This window comes from Maniola jurtina, chromosome 5 (genome assembly GCF_905333055.1).
Source record: "Maniola jurtina chromosome 5, ilManJurt1.1, whole genome shotgun sequence".
Lineage (NCBI taxonomy): Eukaryota > Metazoa > Arthropoda > Insecta > Lepidoptera > Nymphalidae > Maniola > Maniola jurtina.
The window spans coordinates 13,300,565-13,321,148 of NC_060033.1; the positions used below are offsets into that span (position 1 = coordinate 13,300,565).

At 37.1% G+C, this 20,584-nt stretch overlaps 3 protein-coding genes across 5 annotated transcripts in view; 2 read left to right on the forward strand and 1 right to left on the reverse strand.

The window, feature by feature from the left end:
- Nucleotides 1–20,584, forward strand: part of LOC123865396 (glutathione synthetase-like) — a 65,109-nt gene that overhangs the window by 20,275 nt on the left and 24,250 nt on the right. The gene's annotated exons all lie outside the window — the stretch shown is intronic.
- Nucleotides 12,641–18,679, forward strand: LOC123865397 (protein ANTAGONIST OF LIKE HETEROCHROMATIN PROTEIN 1-like). The gene is made up of 2 exons (XM_045906400.1): nt 12,641–13,065; nt 17,648–18,679. Exons 1-2 carry the CDS (start codon nt 12,782–12,784, stop codon nt 18,564–18,566), a joined length of 1,203 nt encoding a protein of 400 aa, XP_045762356.1. The 5' UTR covers nt 12,641–12,781; the 3' UTR covers nt 18,567–18,679.
- Nucleotides 13,649–19,082, reverse strand: LOC123865405. Its single transcript, XM_045906406.1, has 2 exons — nt 18,681–19,082; nt 13,649–14,479 (listed from the first exon to the last, which is right to left on the reverse strand). Exons 1-2 carry the CDS (start codon nt 18,853–18,855, stop codon nt 13,701–13,703), a joined length of 954 nt encoding a protein of 317 aa, XP_045762362.1. The 5' UTR covers nt 18,856–19,082; the 3' UTR covers nt 13,649–13,700.

Sequence of the window (20,584 nt, forward strand, 5' to 3'; positions counted from 1 at the left end):
GTTGCTAGTGACGCCAAATGGACGGTGATCGTCCAATGGGAGACCACCGCATCACAACACGGTAGTGGCTATGTATTGGCAGCTGTAGATCCAAGAAAACCACTAGCTTGACTGAACAACCACTTACAATTTAATTTAAAAAAATTACGTAAGAACTTAATATTTAAAGATATTCATTGTTAGTATACTAGAGCTATGTGTAGTAATATGTGTGTGTTTGTATGGATTATGAACGTGCATGGTGATTAAATGGGATTAATTAAGTGAATGAATGACTGCCTCTAAGTCTTTGCAATTCTGCTAGAGCTGATCTGTCATATGGATTATTAAAGAGCTTTTTTTGGCTCAGTTCACTAATAGCTACACCCTGCAAGCTTTTTACTCGACTTAAGGCTACGTAAGGCTGGCCTTTTGCAAAAATACTTTTGCCTAAATATACTACAGCTTTTTCTACTGTGGTCCCTTGCAGTTTATGGACAGTAACAGCCCAACTTAAAATTATGGGAAACATTATCCTTTCGGTGTTGACATATCCTCTAAGACCTTGAAAAGTCAAACTTTGTGGCTGTATTGGAACCCATCCGTTTCGTCTTTAAAATTTCCTCCGATCGATTTGTCATCGAATTCTATAAATATCTTTTTAATTTTCAACTTAATATACACTTCTGTACACACCTGACTAATTACTCGATGTAACGTAAAGCAGCGCCATCTAGTTTGTAAGAAAGTAGTTTTTTTTACATTACATTGGACATGCCGCCCACCATGGACAGAATGCCCAATCGTGAACATTGAAGTATTAAATTTTGTAACTAACCGATCTCGTATGACATGGCACTTCTTCCAGATCCAGGCTGAAGTGGTAGACTCTGAAATTTTTTGAAAATGTTAGTTCAGTGTCCATGCTTTTTTTGGAGGCATTTTCCAATCTGTAAGCCTGCCACAAAAACGAGTTTCTTTTTTATAAACACAATTTTTCCGACACTTTTCCACGATGACCACGTTGTCCGTTGATTTATTTTACGCACTATAGATAAAGGTCAGTCAGGTCCACACTGGATTCACGAAATTCTTGCGTATTTGAACATTTCATCGGCTATTCAACTAAGCCGGGGATCTTATTAGGTATACAGGGTGGAATTTTGTAATGCCACCTGAAGGGAAAGTACTCTTAATACTGTAGATAGAAAATTTTACTCAAAGAAAACTTTCTTTTATTTTTGAATAGAAAGAAAACTGCATTCAAAGATTTTCGAAAATTCATTTGCCACACCCGGGAATCGAACCATTACCACCCAGCAGAAGTGTAGTCGATCTTTCGCAGCTTTGAATCCACTGGCTTGACGTGCTTCCTTAGAAATGAATGTTCGAGATGGCATTTTTCTCCTGTAAAGTCCGGTCTCATCAACATTGAAGATGAGACAAGCAGGAATTTTCTCTCGTCCAACGAACTCTTGAAACTTGTCTGGAAACTCAGCTGCAGATTGCCTGTTATGTGGATATTGTGAAGATTAGAACGCTGCTTGAACCGATGGAACCAGCCTCTACTGGCAGTAAAAGTTGGAGTGGAACTCCCTTCTCCTTCTTCTGTTTTCAGCATCTCATACAAAGATTTTGCTTTTCTGCATATGAGGTCTTGACTTAGTGGTGTGTTCTTCTTATTCAAATCTTCGATCCAGACTGACAGTAACTTCCCCATTCTTTCTAAGATAGAGGATCTCGAACGAGGCAGGGTTGCCATGAAGTGTGCGGGGAATGAGGAAGTATCGAAATTAAAAACACGTCACGATTCGACGTTTATTGCGTCTCTCTTCACTATATTAAAATCACGACCACCTCTTTGATCTCACATTCACACTTACTGCACTTGGTTCCCATTCTTTACGTTTTTTAGTCCACGAAGTACACGACTTGTCTTGGAGAGTAGTTAAAATTGAGTTCCACTTATTATTTTAAACTCTAAAACTAACTCGACGCACCAAGGCACACAGCAATCCGCTGCTCTTGCATGTTTCGCCCGTCATCGGACACCCGGCGACGGCCAGGCGCCGCGCTGCGCTAAGGAAGGGTCGCCATGAAGTGTGCGGGGAATGAGGAAGTATCGAAATTAAAAACACGTCACGATTCGACGTTTATTGCGTCTCTCTCCAATATATTAGAGCAGGGGCGTACGATGCGTTGCGGCGCCGCACCGCAAAGATTTCACCGTATCAGCGGACACACGAGCGGTGCGGCGCCGCAACGTTGTTATGTCGAAGCGGCGCCGTAGCAGCGTTAGACAGTGTTGCGTGTACAATAAAAATGGATCGTAAAAGACGTCTATTGTTTGCCTATTACGCCACCGCCGAAATCGACGTAGAAGCGTACGACGATACTGGATCAGTCCCTTTATTGCAATAAGGAACAGTGATGTACAGTTTTTTCTCCAAGAATATAAAGAGCTGCTGTTAGATGAAAAGAGGTTTTACAATTTCCTTCGAATGAGTGTGTTAAGTTTCGAATGATTATTGCAATCTTTAGAACCACATATGCGGAAACAGTACACTAACATGAGGAATCCAGTGGAGCCAATAGAAATGCTCATAGTTGAAGTGAGTAAAGGAAAGTATTCTGCGTAAGTGGTATTTCACGGATTTGACAAACTTGTTTAATTCTGCAGTTTCTAGAGAGATTGCCTTTGCTATGATTTTAAAATCGTCGCCGTATCACCAAGTAACAAAATGCCCTTCCTCACTTTAGTTGAGCTCATTATTTTCGAGCTACAATAGGTCGATAAGATCTTCCTTGGCGTACTTGTAATTTGAGCTTTGTCGAATCAAGAATTTTTCTACCTTTTTTCTGGTTCTTGCCTCGTTAACCGAAAGAAAATAGGAACAATTGCACGGTTAATATGTGTACACAGTGCAAAAAATTTGTTTTATAAGCTACAGCTTAATAGATAAAAATCTCAAATTAAATTAAAGTCATTAACAATATTATATTTAATCAATATAACTAGAATCTTCGTTCGTATTTATTATTATAAAAGAATTTTGTTCCATTACGTGTCATGACGTCATCTAAATTCTATATGACAATTTCCTCTCGTATGGCGTGTTTAGCAGCGTTTCTCACACCTATTGATTTGAAAGAATTTACAAAAGTATTTGCATTCGGATCGTTTCTATAATTTGAAGCTCTGATTCTGCCGAGAAAGTTTTCCAAAGGATCTTTGATTTATACATATATTTCTGGGCTAAAAATATTCAACATTATACTTCTCGAACAACAATAATTGTTGTTCGAGAAGTATAAGCATTATCGGAAAATAAATACAGAGTTTTAACTGTGCTTGGTAAAATGTTATTTATGTAGTGATTTATAAAAGATATGACTTCGTTTGGTGATTTTCGAGCAATGGTTTCGTCATATAAATAAAAGTGAGCGATTCCTGTCTTCGCTGAGTGGATACAAAAATTATATGCCCAAAGTTGACGTTTATAAAATGCTTCACCTGCTGGAATTTTAGGCAATGGCATATTCTGCTGATAATCAAAAGTTAATACTTCGCACTCATCATTAGAAATAGCAAGTTCACTCTTCTCTTTTAAATCAACAAAAAAAGTGTCAGCTTTGGCTTGGTGGAGACTCTTTTCTAGCTGTATTTATTTGGTTTCATCGCTATTCAATGTCTTATCTTTTAATTTATTATCCAGCATGTCGCACTTCTTGCATGTATCTGAACGAGGTGATCCAAAGCTGTGTTTAAAATTTTATTTAAAGTACCTGTAGTAAAAATCAAATGACACTATTGGCTTAGCAGATGCTTCGATGCCAGGCTCATTCTGTTTCAAATATAAATCGTACATCCTCTTAATAATCAACTCAGGGGACAAATAATAACGAGAGCTTTTATTTCTGCTGTAGTGTGACTCGCGACGTGGAAAACTTCGAATATGAGAGTCAACTTTGGAAACCCATGCACTAGAAATACGATTTGGTCTATTTTGATGTTTTCCACGCTCAGACTGAGCTGGTACAGTTACAGTAGGGTCACGGTACTCTTTAGCCACGTTATCTACACGCTTCTTAGATATTCCATGGATGGATGCAAAGCCATTTCTGCAAACTTGTATATTTTTATTTCCAAATTTAATATAATACTTATGTAAACAACTCCGTTTTTTCCCCATACCAGTTTTTGATCTTTCTCTTTCAACATTCCCAGTTTTAATAAGTCCTCCTAAATATACATTCTGCACATACGTTTCTCCCAATTTATTAAAACTTTCTAATATTGATTTTCTCGCTTCTTCATTAACTTGAACAAAACACTTATACTTCTTGCAACAACAATCCGGTCCAGTTTTTCTTTCTCCTACTTCGCGGCCTTTATAGTTTAAATAGTTTTTTCCAGTAGCAATAGATTTCTTTATAACATTCCGTTTCCACTGTGAAGGATTTGCGGATTTTCTTTTTTTCGAGGATGTGCCACTCGTCGATGGGCATGAATTATTTATATTTGATTCATCAAAAATATTCATACCTAGACCGTTGTCCTCATTGGTTTGGTTTTGAAATGTTGACAAATTAAGATTGTTTCCATAATCACTTGAACCGGTTGAACTTGAGTCACAGTCAGGGGGCTGGTAAAGATCAGACGATCCGCTACTAAACGGTTCAGAGTTACTCATGTTATGCAGAAAATATTCAACGTAATTAATTTACAACAAAACGTGCGCCCTTTTGGGCCGAGCTCAGAACGTGCACTGACTTGCCACGAATGATGCAATCCTTTCATATGTTGGAAAAGAGAGGCAGGTCCGGACCTGCTTCCTTTTTACGCCAAACGTAACAGGGAGGCAGATCCAAATTTCGTTACAGCGCGCTTGTGTTTAATCGGATGTGCCTCGTTCTTGCGTCAAACGATAGCCCTATTTTTTCTTTAAATTGTAGGCAAAAAAAAACATTAACGGCTAAAATTTGGATCAGCCCCCTTTTGCTGCAAGCTCCTCAATTTAGATAACCTTTCAATATTTTCTATAGTAGTAATCCATCCATCAACGGAAGGAACTCAGTCCTTATAGGTTTTGTTATTTTTTTGCACCTTTTGACTGGTTTTATCAATAAATTTAATATTTTTCAATACGCGACCTTGGCTTCTTACCGAAAATCAAACTTTTCAGAGTTGGGGTTTATTGGCTCTCGAAATTTTTCTTTTGATAATGTCTCTTCGTGATCCATTGACGCTGTCAAATAATTTGTCCACAAATTCGACAGTTTCGATACATAGAATGTAAATATCATTAAGATATTGTTGAAAACAATATTTAGAACTTACACTAATTAGTACTTGGGTCTTATGTATATTACATTGAATCAAAACATCTTTTGAGCCAATTGGATTAAGAATGTGTACAAACAAAGTTGGCAAGAAAATATTCATAATCCAACTTGGCTCAATAGCTCTAAGACAATGATGTCTTGTGATGTTATGAAACATGAGTGAAATGTAATCCTATTATTAGTTTTTTAACCCCCGACCCAAAAAGAGGGGTGTTATAAGTTTGACGTGTGTATCTGTGTATCTGTGTGTCTGTGTATCTGTCTGTGGCATCGTAGCACCTAAACGAATGAACCGATTTTAATTTAGTTTTTTTTGTTTGAAATGTGGCTTGATCGAGAGTGTTCTTAGCTATAATCCAAAAAAATTGGTTCAGCCGTTTAAAAGTTATCAGCTATTTTCTAGTTTTCTTGTAGAAAAGAAGGTTAGATAACCCTTAGGTTCATAATATTCAAGTGTCAATTGACAAATGTCAAGCTGTCAAGATGGACGTTGCCTAGATATACATAATTATTTATTTGAAAATGATTTGTCGGGGGTGTTGAAAATTTTTAATTTACACTTGTTTATTTAAACTTTTTACTTGCGCCATAGTATCATCGTCTTCACTTTCTTCATCGTCTGACCTATCAATCGTCAGATCAATGTAAGCAATTACTCTTAGACTCATAATTACTATTATTGGCTTCTTTATTGTAAGAGGTAATTATAAGTTGTTTAAAACACACACAGTAATTGTACACAGTGCCTCAAACAGAGTTCTGGAATGATCGGTGCGCTCTCTGTAGGATTGCTAACACGTAAACTTGAGGATTCTGCTTGGGCACTATAAAAAGAATCGGAATACACAGTTACCAATTCTGTGGGTGGTTTTAACGATTCCAATTCTTTTTATAGTACGTTACCTCAAGCAGAATTCTCAAGTTCACATGTTAGCAATTATACAGAGAGCGCACCGATCATTTACTTTTTCTATGCACTTCCTAACTTTGAAGACGAAGTTTTGAACAAGTTTCAGTTGCTTTTTACCACGTTTTTAGTGACAGATATATAACTGAAGGGTGACCGAAGGTCAAGAGAAGAGTATAGGTACGTTATCTGAACATTTTTACGGCTCTGGGTTCTAGAGGTATACATACTAGTCTTGTAGTATGCACTGGTTGTTTTATTTAGTGCTTGAACATCAACACTTACTTTTATGTTCTTCATTTTTTTAGCATAGACATGGTGCTCTGTCAATTTTCTGTTCATTCTATTCATTCTAGTGTGGCCTGATTTGACAATCTGTATTGAACACTGTCAATGTATCACTCCGGGTGACTTTGAATTTAAATATCATATCTTTCGTCAAAAGGTTGATTCTAAGACCCTTTAATAAATGTGGCGGATCATACACCACACTTTGGTGCCCTGATATCTCAACAGTTTCATGGCTGCAAACAAAAAATATTTAGTTTAATTATGGACATCTCAAGGATAATTAGCGTTCCTATTAATATTTTTTAAGTTGAAAGTTTGTATGTTTGTAACTTCTTCATACCACAAGACCACAACTAATACTATATACTGAACTCATTGGGCTTTGCAATGGATAGGATAAAAACGTAGGCTACTTTTATTCAGGAGAACTCCAGGGTTGACCACCCTGGAGTTTTCCTGAATTTGTAAAAAGCTGAGCTGTAGGCTAAACCTAGCATACAATAAAGTTAGGGAGGCATTCACTTATCTTTGTGTTCCCCATTTAAATTATTTTGTCGTTAAATATTTTTCGTAATTGCCTATATCCTTTTGGGTTTCAGAGTAAATAATGGCGCTTTTAAAATCAATTAGGGCTATCAGAATCAACAGTGTTGGTGACAGTGACAAAATGTTTTCATTTGTCGTATATCGTATGGCTTTCTTTCTTTGATCCGCCATTTTCAACTGAATAATAAGAAAATCGTGTGCTTGGTGTGTCATTTTGCTAAAGTTTTAATAATTAACTGCTTGTGACTCGTGACTTCTTCGTTCGCATTTATTATAAAAGAGTTTTGTTCTGCGTGTCCCATGACGTCATCTAAATTCTATATGGCAATTTCTTCTCGTATGGCGTTTTTAGCAGCGTTTCTCCCACCTATTGCTTTGAAAGAATTTACAAAAGTTTTTGCATCTGGATCGTTTCTATAATTTGAAGCTCTGGTTCTGACAAGAAAGTTTTCCGAGGGATGCAATTTCTTCTCGTATGGCGTTTTTAGCAGCGTTTCTCTCACCTATTGCTTTGAAAGAATTTACAAAAGTTTTTGCATCTGGATCGTTTCTATAATTTGAAGCTCTGGTTCTGCCGAGAAAGTTTTCCGAGGGATGCAATTTCTTCTCGTATGGCGTTTTTAGCAGCGTTTCTCCCACCTATTGCTTTGAAAGAATTAACAAAAGTTTTTGCATCCGGATCGTTTCTATAATTTGAAGCTCTGGTTCTGCCGAGAAAGTTTTCCGAGGGATGCAATTTCTTCTCGTATGGCGTTTTTAGCAACGTTTCTCCCACCTATTGCTTTGAAAGAATTTACAAAAGTTTTTGCATCTGGATCGTTTCTATAATTTGAAGCTCTGGTTCTGCCGAGAAAGTTTTCCGAGGGATGCAATTTCTTCTCGTATGGTGTTTTTAGCAGCGTTTCTCCCACCTATTGCTTTGAAAGAATTTACAAAAGTTTTTACATCTGAATCGTTTCTATAATTTGAAGCTCTGGTTCTGCAAAAAAAAAAAAGAAAGTTTTCCGATGGATCTTGATATTTCTAGCATAAAAATATTTAACATTACACTTCTCGAACAACAATTTAGATAACCTTTCAAATTTTTCTATAGTTCAAAGCCACCTATCAACAGAAGGAGCTGTGATCTTATTGGTTGTGTTATTTTTTTTTGCGCATTTTGACTGATTTTATCAATAAATTGAATATTTTTCAATACGACCTCGGTTTCTTGCCAAAAATCATACTGTTCAGAGCGGAAAGCTTCTAAGCGGAGTTCATTCCTTTCCTCACGCTTTAAATTATGAGGCGAGTTTATTTTGATCATGGCTTCCACCATCTCTTTCAAATCATCGTTATTCACCTGTGTGGGCGGTCTTCCACGTGGTTCGTTCTTCAAATCGAAGTTTCCATCACGAAAGCGTTTAAACCAAAATCACACAGTGCGTTCATTAGCAGTCCCCTCTCCAAACGCAACATTAATATTGCGAGCTGTTTTTGCCGCGTTAGTTCAGCGTCGGAACTCGTATTCAAAAATCACACGAATTTTCGAAGTATCCATCTTTATTGTCTAAGCTGAATAAAAAAAACAACTGAAAGTTGATAATCGAATGTTGCACATTTTTTAAAAGAAGAACTACATAGGTACCGTATGAAAAAAGTTTCACTCAAAAATCTCAAACCATGAAGGTTCTATGTCAATTCGAAGTACCTATTACAATAAAACGGCAATTTCATACTTTAACCCCTATTATTATTACAATTATGATAACCAACAGAATCGAAACTACTGAAGATACAAAAAAAACATCTAAGGCGAAAATATAGAGCTCATTTTCCTGATTACGGATATTGTCTTAAGTCAATTTGCCCAAAAACTCGACTTATTGCACTCTTCGTTAGGACGGCAGATGTGGTAGCGTGCCTTTGTAAGGTGGTAATGAGTTCCACGGCCTTGGTTTGTTAGAAAGGTATTATTTATTTATTTCTTAATTCTTCCAAGATGGCTCCCTCGCAACAGATCAAATTTCTTAGATCATTTATAATTCAATACCGTTCTGAGTCTCCAATGGAGGCTCAAAATTATTTTTCTTTTTTTCAATGCAATTTCATCAAACAAAAGAACACAGTGCTTCTCATTATCTTCCATCTCTTGAACTTTCCTTTTTTAATATCTGCATATTTTGGGTATAAATACCCATGTTCCATGGGAATTTCCTTCAAATTTTTTTGAAGCGTCCTTATGCTCGGCAGTGGTAGCACATGCTACTACATGTAGCGGTAAGCTTTAGGAGATCTCTTAAAGATAGCTAGAGCATAGATTTTGGTCTTTAGTCTTTAGATCTCAGCGCTTCCCACGACGCCCTTTTTTCTGATTTTTACTGCACTCTGTACAATCGATTTGAGAACATCTGAATCTAAATAATTTGTCCAGATCTCAAGACGATTTTTCTATCTGCAATGAACATAAAATTTATACTCAGTAATTTTAAGTACATACCTATTAAGAAATAAGTTGTGAGAACAAAATTAGCAATTAAGAAACAAGTTAGTTACAGCTGTTTAAAGATTTCATTAAAGCTGGACGTGAGAGGTCATTCTCATTTTCATCATCTTCATCTGATGATACATATCGGTTATTTTTTTAAATTTTGCGTTTAGATGGTTTATTCATTTCAATTTCATCCTCAGTCTGTATATCTGAAGTGAACTCCACCAACTTCAACTTTTTCCTAGCCTTGTCCAGTTCATCTAAACTACAAAAAAAAAAAACATGTTATTGGTAATGAGAATGGCGGCTTTGTGTAGGAATCACGTTTGTTGTATGGGAGCCCCCCTTAAATATCAACACGCAACTGAACAGGTAATAGATGGGATAAGGCGGTGCATGTAACATGTGAAATAGCAATATTTAAATATATGAAATATATACTTACTGCGAAATTTAGCCGCACTGCGTCACCTCGCCCCGCTGTCGAGTCGCCCGGCCCGCTTCGTGCGTTGCCACGAACTGCAGCTACACGGGCGCGTGTCGCCATGCAATGCTCCTTCCCCTCGCACCCCTCGCGGCCTCTTTACTACTGGTAACCGCAATAACTCCAATATAAATTGCGATTTTATTTGTATGAATGTACGGATGTGCCTCGAAGTTATTGCAATTCTGCTAGAGCTGATCTGTCATATGGATTATTAAAGAGCTTTTTTTGGCTCAGTTCACTAATAGCTACACCCTGCAAGCTTTTTACTCGACTTAAGGCTACGTAAGGCTGGCCTTTTGCAAAAATACTTTTGCCTAAATATACGACAGCTTTTTCCACTGTGGTCCCTTGTAATTTATGGATAGTAACAGCCCAATTTAAAATTTTGGGAAACATTATCCTTTCGGTGTTGCCATATCCTCTAAGACCTTGAAATGTCGAACTTTGTGGCTGAATTGGAACCCATCCGTTTCATCTTTAAAATTTTCTCCAATCGATTTGTCATCGAATTCTATAAATATCATTTTAATATACACTTCTGTACACACCTGTCTAATTACTTGATGTAACGTAAAGCAGCGCCATATAGTTTCTAAGAAAGTAGTTTTTTTTTACAATACTTTAGTGCTCACGATTGGACATGCCGCCCACCATGGACAGAATGCCCAATCGTGAACATTAAAGTATTAAATTTTGTAACTAACCGATCTCGTATGACATGGCACTTCTTCCAGATCCAGGCTGAAGTGGTAGACTTGGAATTGTGAAAGTGAATTCCTCCACCAATCGGAAGGATCGAGTAATTTGCCGTGTTCATCCTTTACCGGCAACAACCTATCTGCAAGATATCGTTGCACTTCTGTTATTGCAGATGCTTGCGGAGAAAATTGCGTTTGCTCGACATCCCCAAACATTTCATTAATATTATCCCATATTAATAAGCCGTCTTTAAAAGGTTCGCTGGATGTGCTTGTAGTTGTGGATGGTTGAGTTGACGTTGACCTGATGCCATGAGATTTCTTGTTGATTTCTGCAGTGACGAGTTCTATCAGGGGTTTTTTTGTCTTTCTCAGCAGCAGACTTGTCTTTGAAACAGTGCATTTTGTATCTGAGATCCAACAATGAGCAAATTGAAAAAGTGCCGCTGTTTGCCCCAATTTTCTTTTCAGTTGTCCCACAATGATCTCAACGGATATGGCTACATCGGGGTCGATTGTAGTTGGAATTTTATTTTCATAGACTGTTAAAAGGACACTTGTATACATATATGATTACAAGTTTCAGCACATTAGCCGTAGTGGCGTACAAATATTGTTAAAAGGGATACCGTACTGCTAAATTTCCGAGAACAGGCCCCTCAACATTCATGATAAAATTAAGTAAAATTGAAAATGTTCAATCTTCATCTTCCTTCGAATCTTAATTTAATTCATTTATTTGTTGGTAATCTACAAATTTTCTATCATAATTAGCGCCAGGAATAATAAAATCAGCAATTAAAATTATTTTTTATCAAATTCCTTTTTTACGAATTTTCCACTTCAGTACCTTTGATGCCTGATTTCAGCGAAATAACACCCATTAAGTACATTTTTTTTATTATTATTAATAAACCTAAAAGCCAAGCGCAGTTTTTAAAGTTAATTTAAAACTAAAAAACCAGCGTTTTCAATTTTTAATTTAATGTTGAAAATTCAAGTCCTACTCGCTTGAACGAAATTTTTCTGATTTAGTTCAAAGTTTTTGCAGTTTTCCTTAACGCTACGAACCTGATTATTTTTGAGCATTAAAGCACTGTTCATAACAATTAAATTACAAAAAAAAAAACTGCAAAAATGGTCTTGGTTTTTTAAAAAAAAATGTTTAAAGCCGTGCTGGTCGAAATTTTTAAAAACCTATTAAAAAAAATCATAACTTGAAAACTACAAAAAATCGCGTAACATACATGGGGGTGATTTGGATACCTCTCCATATGAAGCACCCAAATTTTGCTTTTGGACGTCACTTCTCTGGCCACCCTGTATATGATTACAAGTTTCAGCACATTAGCCGTAGTGGCGTACAAATATTGTGTTAGTTATATCTACATGCGGTCCATCGGATTCGGGCGTATTATGTCGTACAAAATTGTTTGTAATTTCTTTCAAAGCTTTTTTTTTTTTTTGCGCGATAGGTAGCACAGGGCTTTCTCCATTTTTTAGTCACAGCTTTGTGTTCACGTCGACTAAGGTCGACTCATATATTTAACTGACTTTCTTATACCTGTTTCCTTCTTTCTTTGGTAGTTTCGTCGTTCTTTTTCCTTCAATTGCTCTCTTTTAACAGGGTCATTTTTTAGACGTTGATATCTTAATCTTTCTGCAATTCGTTTCTGCTCTTTTATTTCTTCTTTGGTTTTAGGTTTCTTCTTTGGTGGCATTGCGGCAATACTAAAACAATAAAACATACTTTCAATATTTAAAAAACCATAAGGGTTTAAAAACAGGTAGTTAGTAGGTACATATTATTTTATATTCTAAAATCCATAATAATAGAAAACAAAAGACCTGAATTAGCGTGACGGGCCAATGTAAGAAAAAAAGAGGCTATCGGTAAGCAATAGGTTAGGGCAGACTATAAGGGCGCTTTTAGTGTCACGCGGATTTGCTCACGCACGCGGGATTGGACCGCATGCGTAAAATTTCACGCTGCGGATCATACGCAGCATGAGTTTCAGTTTTCTACGGGCTGCGTAACGGTATAGACGTGTTCAAAAATGATCAATGTCAGAAGAATATGTGTCGCTTACATACTTTACAAACGACGAAACAAGAAGACAAGAGTACATGTTGATCCCTTTCTTGAAAATAGGCTTCTTGCTGGGGCGTTTGTTACACGCTTTGGAAAACTACAAAATAATGAACGTAAATTTAAAAATTACTTTCGAATGTCCATTCGTTCTTTTGATGAACTGTTGTGTAAAATTGAGAATAAGCTACAAAAAAGCAGTTTACGAAGGATTACAATACAACCGATTGAGAGGCTCGCTATTACATTAAGGTAAGTTTTAAATTTTAAATATTTAATTTCCTGCTATGATTTAGTGGAAAGGGATTTGAACAGGTAGGATAAACGTTTTTTGACTTCAAATTACTGTCATGTGTAACATGTGCAAAAAAAAAATTTTGTCATGTACTCTGAAATTTCATTGTTCATAATTTCATTCAATTTCATGTTGAAATTTCATTAAATAAGATTATTTCACTCATAAAATGTCGCCATTAAAGTGGAATCATTCCTACCTTTCATCACACGCTACTTATTATAATATAGATAAAAGTTATAGGTTTGCACATGACAGTAATTTAAAGTCAAAAAAAGTCCTTAATTGGTTTGGGATTGGTACGTTCAACCTACATACACAATCCTTTTTTTTATCTGATAAAGTACACATGGCCACAGATCAAGTTACCCAAAACCAGCATAAATGGAACTCGCGCCTTGCGTATTATCATACTTAGGTAACCCGTCGGAGTCCCGCTTATACTGGATTTGAGTAACTTGATCTGTGCCGTGTGTACAACCGCACTCATATGACTAAACAAACAATTAGAGAGAAACTGGAGAAAAAAAGTTAATCGTACTCATTTTAATAAAAAGAGTTTTATTCATAAATTAAAAAATCAAATTTTACATCATTCATTTCTTTGTAAATTTGTATCCTGAGCGTTGACATTACTTTCGCCTGTAGATGATGTTGTTGCTGGGGTATAAATTACGTCATAAGACGTGATATTAAACAGGCCGCTTTCAGTCGAAATAAGAGTTTCATTGTCATTCACTGCAGCAGAACTAATAGCATTGTCGTTAAGACTCGAAGTATCCTGGATTATACTATTGGTTTGGTAATCTTGATTTATCGGTGACAAACTGTCAAGCTCAGTAAAAGCACTAGAACTTGTTGTAGGTATGGGACTGTAGTATGCAGGTTGTGTTTGACTTTCCATTTCCATAACTATATTTAACACTTTTGTTCTGAACATTAGTTTTTGATATCTAGTGAATCTTTTTAATGAAGGCTGCAGAGACTGAAAGAAAGCCAAATCCTCACTTTCTAGCTCCAGTTGATTAGACTTTAAGCATTCTAATAACTGTGCCTCAAATTCAGATGGTGCTTGCTTTTTAGATTTTACTTGTTTTTGTTTTGATGTTGGGTGAGAACTTTCTTGACGTGAAGTATCTGGTTGCGTGGACTCATTAGGTGTTTCTAAATTACTTTGTTCAGACATTTCTTCACAGAGTGACTCTTCTCCAGCAGTTTCCGTTGTACTGTCTAAGAAAGTCAAAATGTCATAGTAAGAATATTTCTTCTTCTTCTTCTTACTCCCAGAGCCGGATGGCTGATTTTTTTCAGATATCTTGTCTTTCTGGTAAGTGTCCCTTGCTGTTCGCCAGCGTTGTTGTATTTTCTTGTCTGAAATGACAAAATATAATAAGTAAGTGGCAAAAGTACACACAGTTTCAGATCAAGTTACCCAAAACCAGTACCAATAAACGGAACTTGCTAGGGCCTCGCCGGGCGCCGAGTCGTCTACGATAATAAACAACGCATGAGTCCTGTTTATACTGGTTTTGGGAAGCTTGATCTGTGGCCGTGTGTACAAATCTGATATTAGTTGGAAATTTAACTGCATTCGATTAAAGGCCCTCCTTAATTCACACATGTTGTCAACTTTACACTGTCTCATGAAGCATTAGATAAATCAAGCAATATATATATACCTATACAGAGTGGAAAAATAAGGCCGCAGTTGAAGGAAAAGTACCCTTAGGCGCAACGCAAACGGCGGGCCGGCGCAGGCCGGTCAATTTCGCCGCGAACGATAGCGCAAAGTGAATCTTATACTAGACGCAGACGGCGCGGCCGGGGCGGCGCGGCGCAGACATCGACGAAATACAGTAGGGCCTCGTTAATCCGGAGAGGCAAAAACAAGACCCTTTCCGGATTATCGAGGCGTCCGGATTATAGTATGCCATATTAAATGTTAATAAAACACATGTTTAACCTTAGTTTCTTTAATCAATTTTTAAATTATAGCATACAGTCAAAATGTACATGTTCAAAATTACATACAAACAACTATGTAAGGAAATCAGCAAGTTAAAATAAAACATTAGTTAATTCTTCTTGAAAAAGTCTGTAATACTCTTCTGTTTATAATTTTCGCACTTCATTTCGAAAGCCCGGTCTCTAAGTCGACGGAGAAACATAACTTCGTGGCTATCAAATTCGTTATCTTCAGCCCATTTTAAAGCTGTGTTTAAAGCTCCTACTGCCTCTGAATTACCAACTTTTGTGATTTTTAGAATTTCAACGCTATTGTCCTCATCTTCCTCATCGTCCTCACACATAGCCGCTCGCACAATCTCCTCATCAGTTAACACTTCATATCTTTGTAACTCGCTTTCGGCACCACCAGCAGCCCATTCTTGAGCTTCTGCCTCACTTATTTGAGGATCATTGGGTCCCCTCAACCTGTTAAAAAGCTGGGCTAAAGGAACATCATCTTCTGGTTCGTCATTATCAGTGAGAAATTCAGGGTGCAAATTCTTCCATGATTTGTTAATTAGCGATGTCTTAACATTGGCCCAGCAATTAGCCAAAAGAAAAACTGTGTCCTTTAAAGTTATCGATTTTAATGAGTCCATGAGGTTTTCAGAACATAATGCAAGACAGTTAACCAAAAGTGATTTGCGGTAATTTAACTTCACATTTTGTATAACGTTCTGATCCATTGGTTGTATACACGCCGTGGTGTTAGGTGGCAGGAACATTGCAAAAATGTGGCCGTCTTCAGAGACAAGTTCATCTGCTGATGGATGCCCAGGACAATTATCCAACAATAACAGTGCCTGAGGAGGCAAATTAACAGACAAAAGATGGCGGCGGACCGCGGGAACGAATTCCGTTTTAAACCACTCAAGAAACAAGTCTTTCGTAACCCAAGCATTTTTTTGTGCACGATAACAAACAGGAAGACGTGTTGATTTAAATGCCCGTGGGTTTTTTGATTTGCCGACAACAAGCAATTGAAGTTTATGAGTTCCAGCCGCATTTGCACAAGGCATGAATGTCACTCTCATCTTCATCATTTTCCTTCCGGAAGCCGACTGCTCATTGCCAGAGGCTAATGTATGATCTGGCAATAATCGCCAGTACAAACCAGATTCGTCAGCATTGTAAACCTGTTCCGCTGTTAATTTTTTCTCTCTAATAACTTTCTGTAACTCTAGTTGGAATGGTCCGATAGCGGCTTCATCATTTGACAGTTTTTCACCGGCCATTTTTAAACGTCTTATTCCGTGGCGTTTTTTAAATTTGTCTAACCATCCCCGGCTTGCATTAAATCCGATATTGGAGTTTGTAATCTGGCGATGAAAAATTCGAGCTTTCTCACAAATCATATCACCACTTACAGGAACATGCAATCGCCTTTGTTGCAAAAACCACGTAAACAAAGCATCTTCTAAAACAGGATTTTCCGATTTCTTTAGTGTTTTTCGTACACCGGGACCACGTTCTGTTAGGCTAACAAACTTCAAGAGTTTGTCTTTGTTTTTCTTTATGTCACCTACAGTTGACCTGCCTATACCAAACTTCCGAGCAATGACAGGGTAGCTGTCACCCTTATCTAACATTTCTATAATCCGTAATTTGTCTTTTATTGTTAATGTCGAATGTTTACGTGGCGGCGCCATGATGTTAGCGAGCGCACTTAATTGACACTACGTATTACACGAAAGGCGATAAACAAAAGACTGACGGCGCATTGGCTCATGACAGCCCCCGCACCTACACGCCGCCGGGCCTCCCCCGCGTATCCCATTGCCCGGCCGGATTACAGCGATCACCGAACACGCGAGAGTCCGGATTACCGAGGCCCTACTGTAATTCATTTTTTACAAAAATAATTAGAACTTCATTTAAGGATTTTTGGAAAAACACCGGATTGAATCGGGCAATTTGTTTATTTGTTACAGTAAAATTTGCCATCATCAAAATTAAGGTGAAAACTTCCGGAAGTCACTAGCGCTGTAAGTTTTTAATTTGTTTTAACAAAAATTTGCTTTATTTGCATCTGTCAACCTTCATGAAGGAGGACATCTTGTAATGTAAATATTGCCTGAAATAAACGATATTTCATTATATTATATTATATATATTTATTAGATTCCTTTCATTTGCCGGAAATTTTACCATAGGGGTTAATTTATACAGAGAAGATTTCTTATAAAATATTTACAGCATAGTTATGTGTCTCAAATCTGCTAAAAGTGGCCACTTTTAGCAGATATGAGATACATAACTATACTTCGAACTTTTCATATGAAATCATAACTGCATAAATACCCCCCTATGATAAAATTTTCGGCAAATCATAGAAATCTAACGTAGCTATAGTACTGTAGTTAAAACGAATTAAAAACTTCTAGCGCTAGCTACTTCCGTGCCCTTTCACCTTAAGGGTATTTATTTTTCTTCTGAAGTAAAATTCGAGCGGTGCATGCTGTCTTATGTCTGATGTCAGCATTATTAATATATTATGTTATCATATTATTAATATATTGTTTTTGTTTTCAGATATTTGGCAACTGGTAATACATTCACTGATCTACACTATTCCTATGTGATTGGAATTGCAACAATTAGCGAAATAGTAAGACAAGTTTGTTACATAATATGGATTGAACTAAAGTCTGAATGTATTCCACAGCTTAATGGGATCAAATGGAAAGAAATCGCAGAGGGCTTTCTCACATATACAAATTTTCCTAATTGCTTGGGTGCAATTGATGGAAAACATATAAGAGTGATTCGGCCGCCGCACAGTGGATCACTATATTTTAATTATAAGAAATATTATTCTGTAGTGCTCCTCGCAATGTGTGATGCTGATTATAATTTTACATATATTAATGTCGGTACCAGTGGAAGCAACGCCGATTCAACCATCTTTAGAAGGAGTCAATTGTATACGAAACTGGAAAGTAACACGTTGGGTATCCCTGACCCGCAAGAGTTGCCTATTATTTGCCCCGAAGTAGCTTATCCATCTAGTGTAAGAGCAAAGTTGCCGTTCGTGATAGTGGGAGACGAGGCATTTGGTTTATCATCACATGTGATGCGGCCTTATGCTCGTGATAATTTACCTTACAAAAAGAAAATATTTAATTACCGTCTGTCCAGAGCTAGAAGGTACATAGAATGCACTTTTGGAATTATGTCAAATAAATTTAGAATATTTCACAGATCCATGAATGTCAAGTTAGATCTAGCACAATTAATAGTCAAGACGGCATGTGTACTTCACAATTTCATAAGGAAACGGGATGGCTACAAGGTCAGCCATACATTTGTCACAAATGGTTTTACGGGACCACTACCCAGGCAGCAGACTGAAAGTAGTAATACGTCGGCAAGTAATATCAGAGATATATTTGCAGATTACTTTATCAATGAAGGAAAAGTCTCCTGGCAACACCGATATATAATTAATTAACTAAACTCAAAAGGTTTTAGAAGGTTTTTGATGTTATTTGTGAATTAAATAATTATGCTTATATTAATAAAGTAATGATGCTTGTATAAATAAAATAATGAACCAAACACATACCCGCCTCTTTTCTTTCCTCTTCGCTCAAATTTTCGTAGTTAGGTGCCAATTCCTTCAAAATATCTCTCCATGCAGCCTCCCTCGCGTCCCTGTTTTTGTATAATTCATTGCGTTTATCCCACAAAACGGGCCGCAGATGAACTTCAATGATTACTCGTTCTGTATCGATTTTCATTTCGGTAGTACAATACGGCGCGTGCGCCCCGCTCGACTCTAAAATGGGCACTGAAGTTGTAGGCAGCGCTTACGCATGCGGATACCCCGCACCGGGGTGACGCCCCGCACAGCGCCCCGCGTCCCGCGTGCGTTTATCACGCTTTACAATAGATACCTATATGAAATTGTTCTTTGCGGATGCTACGCATGCGGTCCAATCCCGCGTGCGTGAGCAAATCCGCGTGACACTAAAAGCGCCCTAAAGAAGATTAATAAAATACACGGACGTCAAATAAAACAGTCCTCTGTCACATTGAACAGTCCTCTGTGTTATAAATTTCCAGAGGACTGTTGCACAGAGGCCTGTTATTTTTACGTAAAAATGTCATACCACGTATGAGTTTAAATATTACTTCATAACACAGAAACAGCTATAAATTATCACAGTAGGGTAATATTGTGTGTTCTAGCTCAAGTCTCTAGATGACGCGGCGCGCCAGCGCGCGCCGGATCTATAAGACTTAAGCTAGAACACACAATATTTTCACAATAGATATCAGTTACAAGAGAATGATCAGGTTATTGTTACTAACTCATGTAGAAAGATGATTCAATGGTTGATTTAGCACATTCTTAAGTGATGCAACTAGTTACGATACTGAGTTGGAATATTTTATAGAAATTCTATTCTTAAGCATCGATTAGATTATTTAGAATAATTTATATTTTGTACTGGAACCCTTAAGAACCTACCTAATGCAATTAATGTAGCACTCATCTCAAATTTATGTTAAGCGGAGGTTCAGTTTAAGATGGGAGCATGTTAAAGCGGAACAGGTATGTCAGTTTATTAATATAAGTAATTAGTAACCACACTCCTTTATCGTAAAGTAAAAATTCAAGTGTTGCGGTATAAAGGTTCAAACACGATCGTTCAATTATTCAATCATTCATTTATTCATTTATTCAAGTATTCAACTCATGGTAAGTGGTGTGTCAGTTTAAGATGGAAGCATACTAAACCAGAACAGGTACGTTTGTCAGTTTATTAATATAAGTATAATTAGTGACCACACTCCCTTACCGAACATTCAAGTGTTGCGGTATAAAGGTTCAAAGACAATCGATCAATAATTCAATCATTCATTCATTCATTTATTCGAGTATTCAACTCATGGTAAGTGGTGTGTCAGTTTAAGATGGAAGCATACTAAACCGGAACAGGTACGTTTGTCAGTTTATTAATATAAGTATAATTAGTAACCACACTCCCTTATAGAAAATTCAAGTGTTGCGGTATAAAGGTTCAAAGACGATCGTTCAATCATTCATTCATTCATTTATTCAAGTATTCAAAACATGGTAAGTGGTGTGTCAGTTTAGGATGGAAAGCATGCTATGCCGGAACAGGTAAGTATGTCGGTGTATAAGTATCAATAATAATTACTAACCACACTCTTATAATAGAAGGTTAAAATTCAAGTGTTGTAGTATTAAGGTTCATCCAATTCATTCATTCATTCAGTGTTATGGTATCCCACTAAAGCAAGTGTCCGAGTCAGAGGTGCATGCCCGGGATCGAACCCCTGCCCGACTTATAACCGGAGGCAGCGGACGTCTTAATCACTATGCTATCATGACTCATAGAGTAGATCGAGTTCGGTTGATAGACCTACTATTCCATAAAATACTTACATTAACACTTTTCTACCTAACTATTTTTGCCGATAAAATCATATTTCATATAA

Coding starts and splice junctions, on each gene's coding strand:
- LOC123865405 (XM_045906406.1), bottom strand. CDS start 18,855: ATGAAAATCGATACAGAACGAGTAATCATTGAAGTTCATCTGCGGCCC. Junction 14,480..18,680: donor AGAGGAAAGAAAAGAGGCGG/GTATGTGTTTGG, acceptor TTGTCATTTCAG/ACAAGAAAATACAACAACGC.
- LOC123865397 (XM_045906400.1), top strand. CDS start 12,782: ATGATCAATGTCAGAAGAATATGTGTCGCTTACATACTTTACAAACGA. Junction 13,066..17,647: donor AGGCTCGCTATTACATTAAG/GTAAGTTTTAAA, acceptor TTTTGTTTTCAG/ATATTTGGCAACTGGTAATA.